At 36.9% G+C, this 14,141-nt stretch overlaps 1 protein-coding gene across 7 annotated transcripts in view; it reads right to left on the bottom strand.

Moving 5' to 3' along the window:
• KCNMA1 (potassium calcium-activated channel subfamily M alpha 1) overlaps positions 1-14,141 on the bottom strand; it is a 409,069-nt gene that overhangs the window by 136,771 nt on the left and 258,157 nt on the right. For all 7 annotated transcript variants that reach the window (XM_058810475.1, XM_058810473.1, XM_058810476.1 and 4 more), the window contains 3 exons: positions 12,040-12,115; positions 10,208-10,378; positions 8,466-8,557 (listed from right to left, as the gene is read on the bottom strand). In XM_058810475.1, the coding sequence (XP_058666458.1) occupies positions 8,466-8,557; positions 10,208-10,378; positions 12,040-12,115 (339 nt within the window). The remainder of the gene's footprint in view (positions 1-8,465; positions 8,558-10,207; positions 10,379-12,039; positions 12,116-14,141) is intronic.

Below are 14,141 nucleotides of genomic sequence, written 5' to 3'. Positions count from 1 at the left end.
TATTTTCTGACAAGATACTTGCATTAAATTTTGGTTGAAAACTCCCACCAAAACAATGCTCCTTTAACATAAGTCATATTTTTGCTTAGAAGTAAAAGAAATTGAAAACAGATTTCCTACTTGCCCATAGAGAGTTATTAGGTATATTATTTAAGAAAACTTGAAGAGTTTATATTGGAACTTATAATGTTCCAATCTGTCCTGTATATGATTTGAAGATTTATAACTTCCTCTGTTTGTTTTAGTAACCATTGTATTCACTTTTCAATTTTTTTTAAACACTCATTTTTTTCATGCACTGAGAAAGTAAAGCCAACATAGTGGATGTCTTTTGTTTTCTGCAAAAGAGTTGGTTAGTAGAAAGACACACAATTAAGTTCATTTGGTCAAGAGAAATATCTAACTTCTGCATTAAGCTTTTCTTTCTGAAAAACCTCAGTACATTATTATTATTTCTTTTATTTACTCTTTAAAAATAAAATCTGTAAATTCCTTTGCCATACTGAAAAACATTATTTAAGAATTTAGACATTTTTATTAGTGATAGGTATTTGGGAGGACAAAGATTTTTTTAAGTAGGTGTTGTCATTGGTACACATATCAGATATGAAACTGGTTTAATATACCAGTGGGAATCCATACTGTATGATTGTGAGGCTGCAAAATAAACCTTTTACAAAGAATCAAAAGCTTATCAGGAGCCATATTCTATCAACAAAGATAGGCTAATTCATCCTCTCCATATATATTTAGCATTCTCAAAATGAATTTGAGAAATATGAAAAAATATGAAAACATTTCAAATATGAAGAACTCGCACAGATGTACACAGTTGATTTGAACTGTGATTCTACATAATTGGAATTCTCTATGATAACTAATTTTTCCCAACCTAGTATTGACATAATGATGAATTTACTAAAAATCCTCCAGCTTCTTATAAGGTAAACAAAAATGGAGACAGAAAATGCAAAGCTACTATGGAGACAAACTGTTTCAGTAAGGAACACAATGAAATGAGCAAAAGTTAAAACATCTAGATTTTTGGCATGAGATAATTGAGAACATACACTTAAACCATGTAAATAGCACTGTAAATGAAAACAGATCCACTCTGAATGGGATTCTTAAAAAAGGATCTTTGCATGGTTCTTCCTTCACAGGACACAATACAAAATGCAAATCTTTAGCCTGTTTATTTTGCAAAAAACATCCATTTTACTGGAATAAGTATAAAGAACCTGAAAAGACTTACTCAACTAGTCTATTTCAATAAATCAACAATAACGAATACAAAATTCTGTTCAGTATTCAGTTGAATACTTGGTGTTCACTTGTCAAGTAACTAAAGGAAGTGGGGTGCATATTGCTCTAGATGCCTCTATAAAATTATGATATTTATATCAAATACATATGCTCAGATCTTTTCATGGTATTTCTGCTTAGCACTCTGCTCCTTCCTTCATTTACTGACCATCTAAACTCTTTATATACCAACAACAGGCTGCTCTGTTTGAAGCAGGCAGCAGCTTTTAAAGTCCAACAGGTTTTTCTCAAAGAAATGATGGATGTCAGTCATGTTTTCTTGATAAAAAAAAAAGTCCAAAAATGTCAACAGAGACTGTATATGTGGTCTGCTTGTTTATCTATCAGTGATATGCACTCTTAAACATACCGGTTTACAGTACATTTCTAGATGGTTGTGCTTTTCATGATTTACCAAACATTACTCAGGATTCTGATAATTCAGCTCAAAACTTCGTGTGTGTTTTTGTGACTTTCTCTTATTTCAACATAAACTGCCCTCTCAGATTAACTCTGTTAGAGTAGTAAGTGCTCTGCAGCCACAATCTGAAGTGCTTCCCTTTCTTTTTCACAGAAGACTTGAGCCCAAACATGACGGTCCTCTAATGATCTCTTACGAAGCCAACGTGTACAGTAGAAAAATCATTAAAGTGTAAGCTAATTTCTCAATCTGATTCTCCCATCAGGCTCTGTAAATCTCCTAGTTTAAAGGAGACAAACAGAGTATATTAAAGGATATAGCAAACTGACTGCCAAGCAAGTTTATAATTTTTTTCTCCTGCAACTGTTCAAAAGTGGATTTTTATTATTCTCTTTATTCCTGAAGGACTAAAAATCAAAAAAAGTGTTGTAGTTACCAGGAAGTGTTGCAGAAACTAAAATATGTGTGAACATTAAAAATGCACAAGCATATGGCCATACTGTCAGAGGAGATGTAATTGAAGTATGTGAAAACATATCTCAGGTACCTTTAATTTCTGTAAATTGGACATGATAGCTTCAACTGTCAGCTATTTAGGAACCAGAGTGTGTTTGTGCTGCTGATGTGCTTAATTCTGACATGAAATATCTTTTCTTTCCACCAGGTTCCGTGCCTTTGGATTCTCCCTTAATTCATGAATAAAGAAAAAGGGATCAGGTAATACCAGGAAGCCCTCAGAAAGCTCCATTCAGTATGTGGTGCACAGTATGTGGATCACTGGAACCCTACTGGATCCTACAGCAGATTAACACAAACAGGAAATTGTTCATGTCAGGCATTTGAAATTTCATCTGATGCAAATATTAAGTCACTTTGTGACCAATACAAGAGTGCATTTCAGCTCCTTTAATCCAGGATAAATAGCACACTTCTTTGTTTAAACGACACATTAGAGCTTTCATCCAAGTCTGTTTGCAATGGCATGCTATCCTGCATGACTCACTCTGGCCTGCTTTGTTTAAACTTTGCTCAGCTACAGCTAGATGAACTTATCTTGCATTTTTATGATCATGACCTAAGGAATTTTGCAATGTTTCTCTATAAACCAATTAAAAAGTTAATATTCTTTCTCTGATGCACACCTCCAAATCAGCCATAATAAAGTGAAAGTACAGTGATTTGTTTCTTATAGGGTCTGGATTAGTGGGGACTTCCACTACAGCTTAAAATGAATATTCATTCTTTCATTCAGTCTGAATGGCAATATTATTTAGAGTATTTCTGCTTTTATGAAAAATACCACAACACTTAGGCACAACACATGTCTATCACCAGAAGACAAAAGTGAGCAGTTTACTATAAACAGAAGGAAAAAACTACTGAAGAGCATGCACAGGGAGCCCATACTGGAAAGCTTACAGTTAAATGCAGGGGCAATCTACACCTCCAGCATTAGCATCTCGCTTGCAAACAGACCTTAACTGACTGTCCCAATCCCTCCAAACCCTGGATTTCATTTTTGTAACATTTTGTGGGGCAGATACCACACACACAAGCCATCCTGTTTTTACTTATGAATTCAACTGAAAGTAGTTTCTAATAAATACATTGTTTTCTCCCATTATTACTCATTTTCAAATCACCTTACATGTTTTTTAAGTGCTCAATGAGTCAAAAAATAATTAAATCCTTTGTAAGCAATGCAGGAGGTTAGGAAAGGATCTTCATACTTTTGAGCATTTCATCCATGAACTGAGCCAGTGCATTTCTTTCCACAAAAATAATCCCAAAATGTCACGAGCAATTTTCTGCAACAGAACCTGATTGAAAGCAAGTCTCTAAAACTTGCTGAACAATTCATCACTTCTGCCATCTCACATTACACAGCCTGGAATGCCATATACTTTACAGTTTGTAGAATAAGGTAGATCAGCAGATGTATAAACCAGATTCAGTCTTTCTTGGGTCAAAATTTGAACAGCATCTACTGCTATTTGGTGCCAAACCCAAGAGGTTTTTCAAAGTTTACTCAGAGAAAAGGAACTTTTAAAACTTCAACTTGAAACATAAAGAAGCGCTGTTATTGTAGGAGTGGAATGTGGTATGAGACCTCAAATATACATTTTAAAGTCAAAATGTTCTTATATGTCACTTCCCACATTTTCCTTCTTACTTTCAAAAGAATGGATATAGTTGAATATGCACACAAAATTGAAAAAATGAAGTTTCGCCTATTTCTTCTATCTGTCAGTCTATTTAACACTCATCAGATTTTCTTTATCACTAAGTGAAATTTCATTTAAAAAAGTGGGATTAGAAGAATGGCTAGCAGATGGGAAATAGAGACACCCTTGGGATCATAATGTAATCCATGTCACATTCTCTTATTACATTCTCATCCCACTGAAAAAATAATATCTTACATATTGCATCAAATTATTTAATATAAGAATTTAATGTCACTTTCTTTGGAGCTATGCCTCTCATTACTGCAGCAAATGGACCTTTTCTTTGGTTAAGCCTAAACTTTTCTTTTTTCTAATTTGTAATGAAATTCAAATGTCTAATGAGTTCAATATGACCTGTCAACTTGAATTATCTGTTTTTCTTTCTGTTTACCATATCTATCTGTCTACAGTTTTTATTTTCCTCTGTGAATTTTAGTTATTGAATCCCATGTTTCCTTCTGGAAGGAATTTCTAACAGATGATTATTCGTGTTGATATGTTGATGATTTGGTAATTTATGGCTTGTAAATTTAAGAAATCTGTAGAAATCTCTGGGAAACAGAGCAGACCATGAGAGAAGAGAAACAGGAGGTTCTAATACCTTTTACAGTAAAGGACCGTGATTCCATTAAAAGGCATTTTTAATCTTACATATTAACTACAACAATGCCTCTGGATAACTCATTTTTACATCTTTTAAATCTGTAATGAAGTCTAGCATGAACGTGTGCAATGGTGACAAAGCAAGCAGTCTACACAAACACGCAGGGCCCAGAACGGGTCGGGCGGGAAGGGCGCGCAGCGGCTCCTCCGGCCCAAGCTCCCTGCTCAGCCCGCTCGGGGCTCGCTCCGCCACAGCCGCTCACGCAAAGCCGCCTTCTGCCTCCTGCCCCCACAAAGACTTTGCATCGGATTTGATAGCAGGATTGCATAAAAAATACAAAATAATTTAGTCCGTGGAATTAGAAGTCATTAATTCAATGTAAAGACTGAAAAATTCAGGAAGTTATCCAGGCTGAGTTCATCGGTTTACAAATGTTCTTTCCATATGCTTTCTAAAGCTTTGTGCATGCTGATTTATGATAAATTAATATCTTCAACTGGAAAATATTTCACAGAGTTAAAATCCAGCCTGATTGAATGCACACACAAATACAGAAATAGAACAAGAACAATCTTGATTGAAAAGTAAATTAGTAAATACAGAATAAATTTTGTATAGATATATTGGTATAGGTATTTTGGTATAAATGCAACAGTAAGCACTGCTGTTCATTTAACAGCTGAAGGTGAAACTTCAATGGAAGACTATGAAGACATTCCTGTTTCTTAGAAGTCTCTTTACAATAATATTATAAAGCAGAAATTATAACTCAATTTAAAATCTAAAAAATTCCCTTTGGACTTTCACAACTAAATGAACCTATTATCTAGTAAGTTTAACCAGTGATAACAGTCTACAAACTACTTTTATTTCTAAAGTTTCTATGTATGGGTCTCATCTAAACCAAAAATAAGGTTCTTTATTATGCAAAATGAATCCTGTATAGTTTATGATCCTCTGGGGACTTCATTGGCTGAAAAGCAAAATGAAATGTAAGCTCAAATTTGATGTTTGTTATTTCTCTTCTTTAGTTAGTGAAGTTTGTATCAATAATTTTTATGCCTACGTTCTAGCTCCTTTATAGTTACAATTCCATGGCAAGGCTCTCCGTAGTATTAAACTCACTTGGTATAAAACTCAAAACAACATACATAATCATACACTGGTTTTAATTTCTGACCTAAATGTTTAATAATCATGTTATTACACACTGAGTTTAGGAGGCAACATGTTGTGCTGTTTCCTGGCATGGCTGCTAGCTGGGGTTAAACCATGACAATATATAAACAAATATATAGTTGTAACAAAGCACGACAATGTATAAACAGATATAGAGATGTAACAAAGCAGAATCCATGTACTGGGATCATAATGTATTTTGTACAGAGTTAAAAAGTACACACATTTTCTGTTTCAAGGGCTGAAACTATATCTTTCACCAAAATTCAGCTGTTTTCATATTGGAAATGTATTTAATCTGGAAACTTTCTGACATTAGAAAAAGAACAACAGTAGTTTCTCATTATTTTTGCTGCCAGAATCTATGCTTGGTTGCTCAACTAAAGACCTTATACTGCTAATTACTACCACATGCCCATATCCCAAGCAAAGGAAACTTATTGGTTCTGACAATCCATTCTCTCAACACTGAATTCCAAATGAAAACTTCAATTTTGGCCAAACATAACATTTCATCAATCTTGTTCTACTGACTGCAAAAGCAACATCAAACAAGGGGTCCTAATGGCTTTTTACTGTGCAGTTCTCAAGCTTAGATTCTCTGATGAAAGACCCACATGAGCAAAGGACATCTTTAAACTACTTAGTAATTAATAATTGAACCAGAAAACAATGCAAAAAGTAAATTGAACAGTTTTTATGCTGATGACAGAGATGAATTTCAAGCAATAAATTATATGAGCAGTAGAGATCAGCAGAGAAAGCACTGACAGAGTGAGATAAAAACAAACAGACAGTGCATACAAAGAAAGACCAAAAAAAAAAAAAGTGAAAAAATAAAATTAAGCACGCCCCAAAGCTAGCAGAAGCCTGTAATCTGAAGCTGAGCTTTTCAGGATGTGGGGTTCTGACTGAAGATCAGGTCCAAATTTAGAGACATCTGAGCAATGCTGGGTACTAGTGACAATGTAGAAGGGGAGGAACAAACCCTGTGTGCAAAACAGGTTTTTAACCATATTCCCCTCTGCTATAACTCTTTTAGAGCTCTGAAAACAGAGAGATACGTTCTGAGTTTGAAAAACTTCTTTTGAGAAAACAAGTATGAATATAAATATGAAACTGTTCTGGCCTCTGTGACAAATAAATATTTTGGGAAATTAACAATACTACTCATTCCCAGAACTAAATCAAGGCATTTAGTTTGTCTAGGTAAGTGATGAAAGTTTCCAACATCAGTGTTCACAGTTTACCTAAGACATTTGAGGGTATCTCAATAAATGCACATATTGAAGTTTCCTATCTAATTGCTTAAGTATTATTGAACAAAAAATAGTATAGTTACATTTACTTTTAAAACTTTGATTTATCTAAACAGTGATACAAAAAAGTGCTCTAGAATTAGCTCTCTGGGACATTTACAGTCTTTGTGCTATACAGAGAGGAGCAACAAACCCATAATCCACTTCAACAATATGTTGCATGGGTGATGATTTGAAAGGAACAAAGTAAAAAATATCTTCCTTAAAGTAGGAAGAACAATTCATTAAATAAATTTCTTGCAGTACTTTATCATATGAAAAGGACTCTCTGTATGACGAGGCTTTTGGGGCAAATATACTCTACCAGTGGATGTCACAATGGTATGTAATGAAATGAAGGATGGCAACAATAAAAGTGATATTGTGCTGTATCTCTCTATATGGCCAAGGACAGCTAGCTCAGTAAAGGCTTTATCTCAGCATGTCCCAGAGCTGGGAATGCCAGAAAGAGCTAGCTTTAACTTGGTCAAAAAAACAAGCAGGCTTTCAATAGAAATGTAATGAGGTAATGTGGTCCAATAAAATGTAACCTTTGCCACCAGGTAAAAATAGTAGGTTTGGGTTTTTTACCATACTGTTTTGATATTAAGGTTACTGCCTGCTCTTCTTCAGATATGCTTAATGTGATACAGGGAAGAGAATTGCTTTAAAATCCCTGGTCACAGATTCTAAACTCATGAGAGTTTGCAATACCCATGGAAGGTCAGAAAAAGTTGTATGAGATCTGAATCTGCTGGTTGAACATGGAGAAAAAAGGCTCTTAGACTTCTTACATAGTCAGTCCAACCAAACAAACTGGTAAATATTATCTCCTATTTTGCATCCAGTAAAACAAAGTTTTCTCAAGAACTGAGTTGTCTGAAGATCATGCCAATTATCATGGTCACTTAGTTAAGAGACAAACCTCACGATATTCTGATGCCCAAAATGGTGGAGTGACAATTCACCCTTGCTGCAGAAGTGAACTGCATGTGTAACAGCAGTACTTTTTACAAGGTGTGTCAGTGTACTCTGAGTGGAATCCAGGCTCTCTTGAAGAAGGGACAAAATGTTGTGACTTGTACCATAGCACAGCCCAGGTCTCTAATTACAGTGTGATAACTCTCCAGTGGTAACATCTGATGTCAAAGAACACAGCCTTGCAAGCTGTGAGTCAGCTGTTACCACCTTCAGGGGCTCTTTAGAGTCCCACAGCCACACCTGGTCTTTTTGGACTTACTTTCTGCCTCGGGTTGAGTTAAAAGTTCCGCCGTATTTCTTCCGATTAAGGATGAGAGCAGCAATTTCTGGCACGTAGCGAGCAAACATTGCCTACATGCATGAAACAAAAACACAAAAAAAAAAAAGAAAATGGCATGCAGAGAGTGTTCTACTGCAGCAGAGGCAGCAGAGCCTCTTGGGATACTTACTTTCTTCCACTAACCGCACTATAGGAACCACCATATTTCTTGCGGTTTCCTATTAACTCTATGATTTCAGGGACGTAGCTGGCAAACATGGCCTAAGAAGAAGATAGGAGACAGAAGAAAAGACTAAAAAGAGAGGCCAAAGAAAGGGGGATGATGAATATTTTCAGAAGATATATATTTTTAAGATCTGAAAATGCAAAAGAAGTAGATCTATGCAGTTGTTTAAAAATAAAATTTAAAAAAAAATGAAAAATTTCTTATCAAACAAAACAAGAAGGCTCAATGTAAAAGTTGATATTGGAGAAGGTACACACCTTATAAATAAAGAAAATGGTCAAAAGAGGAAAAATGGACATGTAAAACAAAACAAGAACAAAATTACTTCAAACTTGTATCTAGTCACAAAAACCAGTTTTGTCTATTTGTTCCTGAAGAAGGGAGGGGGAAAAAACCTATCCAAGCCCCACTGTAAAAAAAACCAAAGCCAAGTATTATCATTACTGTCACATTTCTGTTTTAAAATACAGACTTTCCCCCCCATTCTAAGAATTTAAAAGAAAAAAAAAAAAAAAGATTAAATCAGGGGTCATGTCCCCATCAAGAAACAAAAAAATCACCCCCCCCCGCCCCCCAAAAAAACTTTTCCAAAAGTTCTTGGGTTTAGAAGGATTGGAATAACATGTGATAGAAAAAAGGTTTTGAGGAGAAAATAAAAATTATTCTGCCATGTTTTGTCCAACAAACAGCTTCCTTGTGGCTGGATACTTCGAAGAGCTACTGCCATTTGACATGATCTTAGTCTTCACATGTCAATAAACAGAGATGAGAATGCATATACGTAATGCTCATACATATCTGTGTGTGTCCAATATATGGCATTCATAACCTTGGTTATATACACAGCACCTCTGTGAGATGTATGTATATGTGAAACCAATGGACGAGGGTAAGGTAACAATATACAAATGTGTGCATGGGCACAATAGACATTACAAGTCACCCACATAGCATTCACCTTGTGCAGGGTAAATACTAAAATAAACTTGGCTAGTTCAGAGAACATTGCAACAGGTGTAATATTACTAGCACTGACAAATAATGGAAAAGTCGGCAAGACAGATAGTAACTTGGGCGCTATTCACATACAGGACAAAGAACATGAGAAATTGGTGTTATAAAAGGATAAGCTCACAATTAATGTGATAAATTGTGAGCTAAAATTGTACTACATGACATGAAAGGATGTTTGAAATTAAAGGGAGTGTGGTTTGCCATCATCTGGATCAGGCAAGCTGCTCTTTAAGGCAGTCCAAAGCCACAGTGTTTGTTGGAATTCTGGGAAGGAACACAGAAGGGTGGGTAGGACCTCTGAAACCGCAAAGTGCCTTTAAATATCAATAGCAACCTCCAGAAATGCTCTACAGCCAGTCACTAAGAAGTAGAGGACTACAAATAACATTCTATGTTGAAATATTAAGGCACTTCATGTATTCACATGCATTAATCATTTTAATGGATTTGAAAAATTCTAATTCCGGACTAATTCTGGACTAATTTGACAAGCTCTACCAAAATATTTATCTACAGGAAAAAATGCATATTAAACATATTTTAATGTTTTATAATTAATTTTTGTTTAATAATCCAGATATTATTGTTCCCTTAATTACAACATTGAGATATAGAGGATCAAGTTTTAAGGTAACTGGAGTACTAAGAAGAACATAAAGAAGAATTTTTACCAATCCCCCAAGGATGAAGAAGACCATGAAAAGGCGACCAAGGGTTGTTTTTGCATAAACATCTCCATAGCCAACGGTGGACATTGTAACCATCAGCAAATAAACACATTCCCAGTATGTTAGCGGTTGATTATTTTGGAAATTTTCCCATGGATCCCCTGAGTTCTCCACCTACAATGTACAAGAAAACATATAATGAATTATATTAATTATAACTGACTCTAATTAACCTCAAATTAACTCTACCCATATATGCATGTGCCTTTGTGTGTATATAGATATATATTTGGCATATAATACAAACTCTGAGTGCTTTCCTGTGATTTATTTTCATCAAATACAGAACCTGACCCTGTGCCAAATAGAACACTGCAGTTCTTGTGCCAGTATATACAGCCTTGCTACTCAGATCGTTTATGGGAAGTATCTTTTCCAGGCACCACTAAATAATGTAACTTACTCATGTAGTTTGGTAAGTTCATTTATAAAAATGTGTTCAGAATATTTTCAGAGTAAATCTTAATTTTTATGCAATTACATTCCTCAGGTTTTTTTTTAAAGATTATGTTTCCATTGAAGGCATTACTGGCACCTTTAGTGGAATGCTACTACCTTTTCAAAAAGCCGGTCACCATAAAGATAAAATTATAGATTTGTCAGTGGGAAAGGAGTGTGCCATCTAAAATTTCCTTCATAGTAAGAAGTTGGAGTATTCCTACAGTGGAATAGAAAAGCTTTTGTTGAAAGCAAAGGAAAAATCCTAGAAAACAGCATTCCCCTGCTCTAGATGTAGTATTTAAGGGGTGTTGTGCTGTTTGGTAAAAACTAGGAAAAAAAGGTATTGTTTTTAGATCAAAACGCTACATTTGCTCAGAGGAGTGTAAAAATACGACTCGACGTGAATGAGAAATAGACCATAAATTAAAACACTCAAAACCTCTGTGCATCTTCACGAGGGCGAACATGAGACGACTGACACCGCAAGAAGAGAAGGAGTTGGAACGCGCTCCTGCCCAGCTGGATGCAGCTTTGGTGCGCAGCCAGCCGGGGGAGCCGCTCCGGCCGAGCGCGGCTCGCTCGGGCGTTCCCGGGCGGACACCGCCCCCTGCTGCCCGCCCGCGCCGCTGCCGCCGCCGGGGCACGGCCGGACTGAGCCCCAGCCGCAGCCGCGGCCGCAGCCCGCCTCCTCGGGGACACGGGCGGGCCTCAGCGCGGGCAGCTGCCATGCCCTTAGCGCGGGGAGCTGGCACGGCTCCTTATCGCGGGGAGCTGGCACGGCTCCTTATCGCGGGCAGCTGCCATGCCCTTATCGCGGGGAGCTGGCATGGCTCCGTATCGCGGGGAGCTGGCACGGCTCCTTGTCGCGGGGAGCTGGCACGGCTCCTTGTCGCGGGGAGCTGGCACGGCTCCTTTATTGTGGGGAGCTGGCATGGCTCCTTATTGGGGGCAGCTGGCACGGCTCCTTATTGCGGGCAGCTGGCATGGCTCCTTATCGCGGGGAGCTGGCATGGCTCCTTATTGCGGGCAGCTGGCACGGCTCCTTATCGCGGGCAGCTGGCATGGCTCCGTATCGCGGGCAGCTGGCATGGCTCCGTATCGCGGGCAGCTGGCATGCCCCTTTATTGTGGGGAGCTGGCATGCCCCCTTATCGCGGGCAGCTGGCACGGCTCCTTATTGCGGAGACCTGGCATGGCCCCTTATCGCGGGGAGCTGGGGTTCCTCCTTATTGCACTCTACCGACGGGGTACGGCACTACCCAGAGCAGCACTAAAGCAGCTCGGAGCCCGCGGTCCGGCAGAAAAAGTTAACCAAGTGTTTGCAAATGCACTCACCAAATGTATGAACCCAGCTGCTGTCAGCCACGTGCTGATAAATATAGAGCACAGATTCACTAGCTTGATGGAATTACTGGAAATAAACAAAGCAAATAGGAGCTTAGACTAGGATTTGTCACATATTTTTTATAGGTACCTGTATACAACTGCAAACTTTAGACTCAAGAACCTGATGATTATTTCCCAAAAGGAAGATTCCCTAAAAAACTTATTCAAAAGTTTATGTATAATATGTGTTATTTTTCCTTTGGAGAGTTCATATTTTCATAATTTAGATAGCTTGAAAAGAAAGTCCCAATGAATGGGAGCAGAAAGCCAAACAGAAACCTTAGCTACATCAGTAGTCAAAAGCAAACTACTAGAAATAAATAATGCTTTTTCACAGGTAATCTGGTTGCCTCTCAGTTGCACTCACCTCTTCATTTTTCACTGCTATACACTCCGAATTATTCACATGTAAATACATAAAAAATACATGAGAAAACTGATTCTTAAATTAAAGAACTAAGGTATTTCACAATTCCTGTGTAAAGTCCTAAGTATTTTCATATTATTCTGCTTGTTCCTATGGAACTCTTTAGGGAAAATTCACATGAAAGTAGAGTATTTCATATTTCACACTCACAGTTTTCTCTAAAAAAAGAAAAAAGTGTAATTTAAACCCACCAAAAACATATGCAAATGCTTTTTAGTCACACTGAGTAGTATTTTCCCTATTCTAACCAGAAGGGATTTTGAAACAAGGACCTCGCTCAGTTTTGCAGGAAAACACCATACTCTAAAATCTTCTGGAGGAAATACAAATAAAACCTGCTCTCTCTCTTACAAAAATCACTGTCCTAAGAAGGATATTCAACAGTAACATCAGGAACTGCTGTCCATGTATGACTGTGTTTAAACAATCTTACCTATTCTTGCTTTTGTAAATATTTATAAGAAGATAACACCTCAGAAAAGACCCCACAATTATCCTTAAAGCAATACATTAAAAACTATAAAAATTGAAAAAAAAAATCACTATCATTGTTAGCAGTATTAATTTTGCGGTAGAATTAATGATTCTGTTTATAACCACTTTAAGGACAATAAAATCCTTTTCTGAACAAAATAACCAGTACAATTAGCTGGTACAGGTCCTTAAAAGATATTTTAAAAGTTACAGTTAGTAGACACATGGGAGTACAAGAAATAGAGTATGACTGGTTAATATGACAGACGAAAAGAATACTGTATTCAAAAATAAAATAGCATATCAGCAGTCTTGTCATTAGCGTTCACCAACATCAATATACTCCCTATTTCTCTCTTTCTTAAACCATGGTTGATTAAACTCCCTATTTTCTTAGTGGTAACATTCATTTATAGCACAGAACCCTAACCAATGAGTTCCCAGATTAAACAAAATCATAGGAGTGATGCTGATGCAAAGCTCCATTATCAAAGGCTGACTATCATCCTTCACCTGAGCTTAGAACACAAGATGTTCCTGATAAAAAATTATGTGTCTGTTGGTCTCTTCATATCATTGTAACACCCATTAATAGTAACTATTTTCATGACTTGTTTGGTACATTTTATTTTTGAAGATTTATTAAACACTGTGCCTTGTCTGTCCCCTATGAAATACTCCCTGTGTTTCTGCCAGAGTCTAAATATAGATGAAGGATTAGTCATAAACATTTTCTCCCTCTTTAAGCTCTTTCCAACATCTGTGCAAAATCCCTTACTGTAAGCCCTGCTTAAGCCCCCGCAGATTTTTTTGAAAAATATTAGAAAAGAATACAGTTTTCAACTGAAAACTGTAGAATTCAATTCCATAAAACATGGGAACAAAAAATCTTGAGTGAAATACATTTAATTTCAAATTAGGGAAACTAACGGGTCCTTGGCAGAGTAGAGTCTCTTAAAGTGCCACTGTAAAACTTTGCTTTGTCTGACAGGATCTTTTCAAATATACTCAGCTTTTTTTCAGATATTCGAATAATCACCTAACACTTTACTAGTCTCCTTGCAGTCCCTGGTTTTGCATTGTGCACCTTCTTTCACTGGATCCAGCTTTTGGAATGGCCTTTCTGCTCACTGTGTAAATAATACACATT

The sequence above is a fragment of the Ammospiza caudacuta genome, chromosome 9 (assembly GCF_027887145.1).
Source record: "Ammospiza caudacuta isolate bAmmCau1 chromosome 9, bAmmCau1.pri, whole genome shotgun sequence".
Classification (NCBI taxonomy): Eukaryota; Metazoa; Chordata; class Aves; order Passeriformes; family Passerellidae; genus Ammospiza; species Ammospiza caudacuta.
Note: the sequence above shows the minus strand (reverse complement) of the source record. Positions and strands in the feature narration are given on the sequence as shown.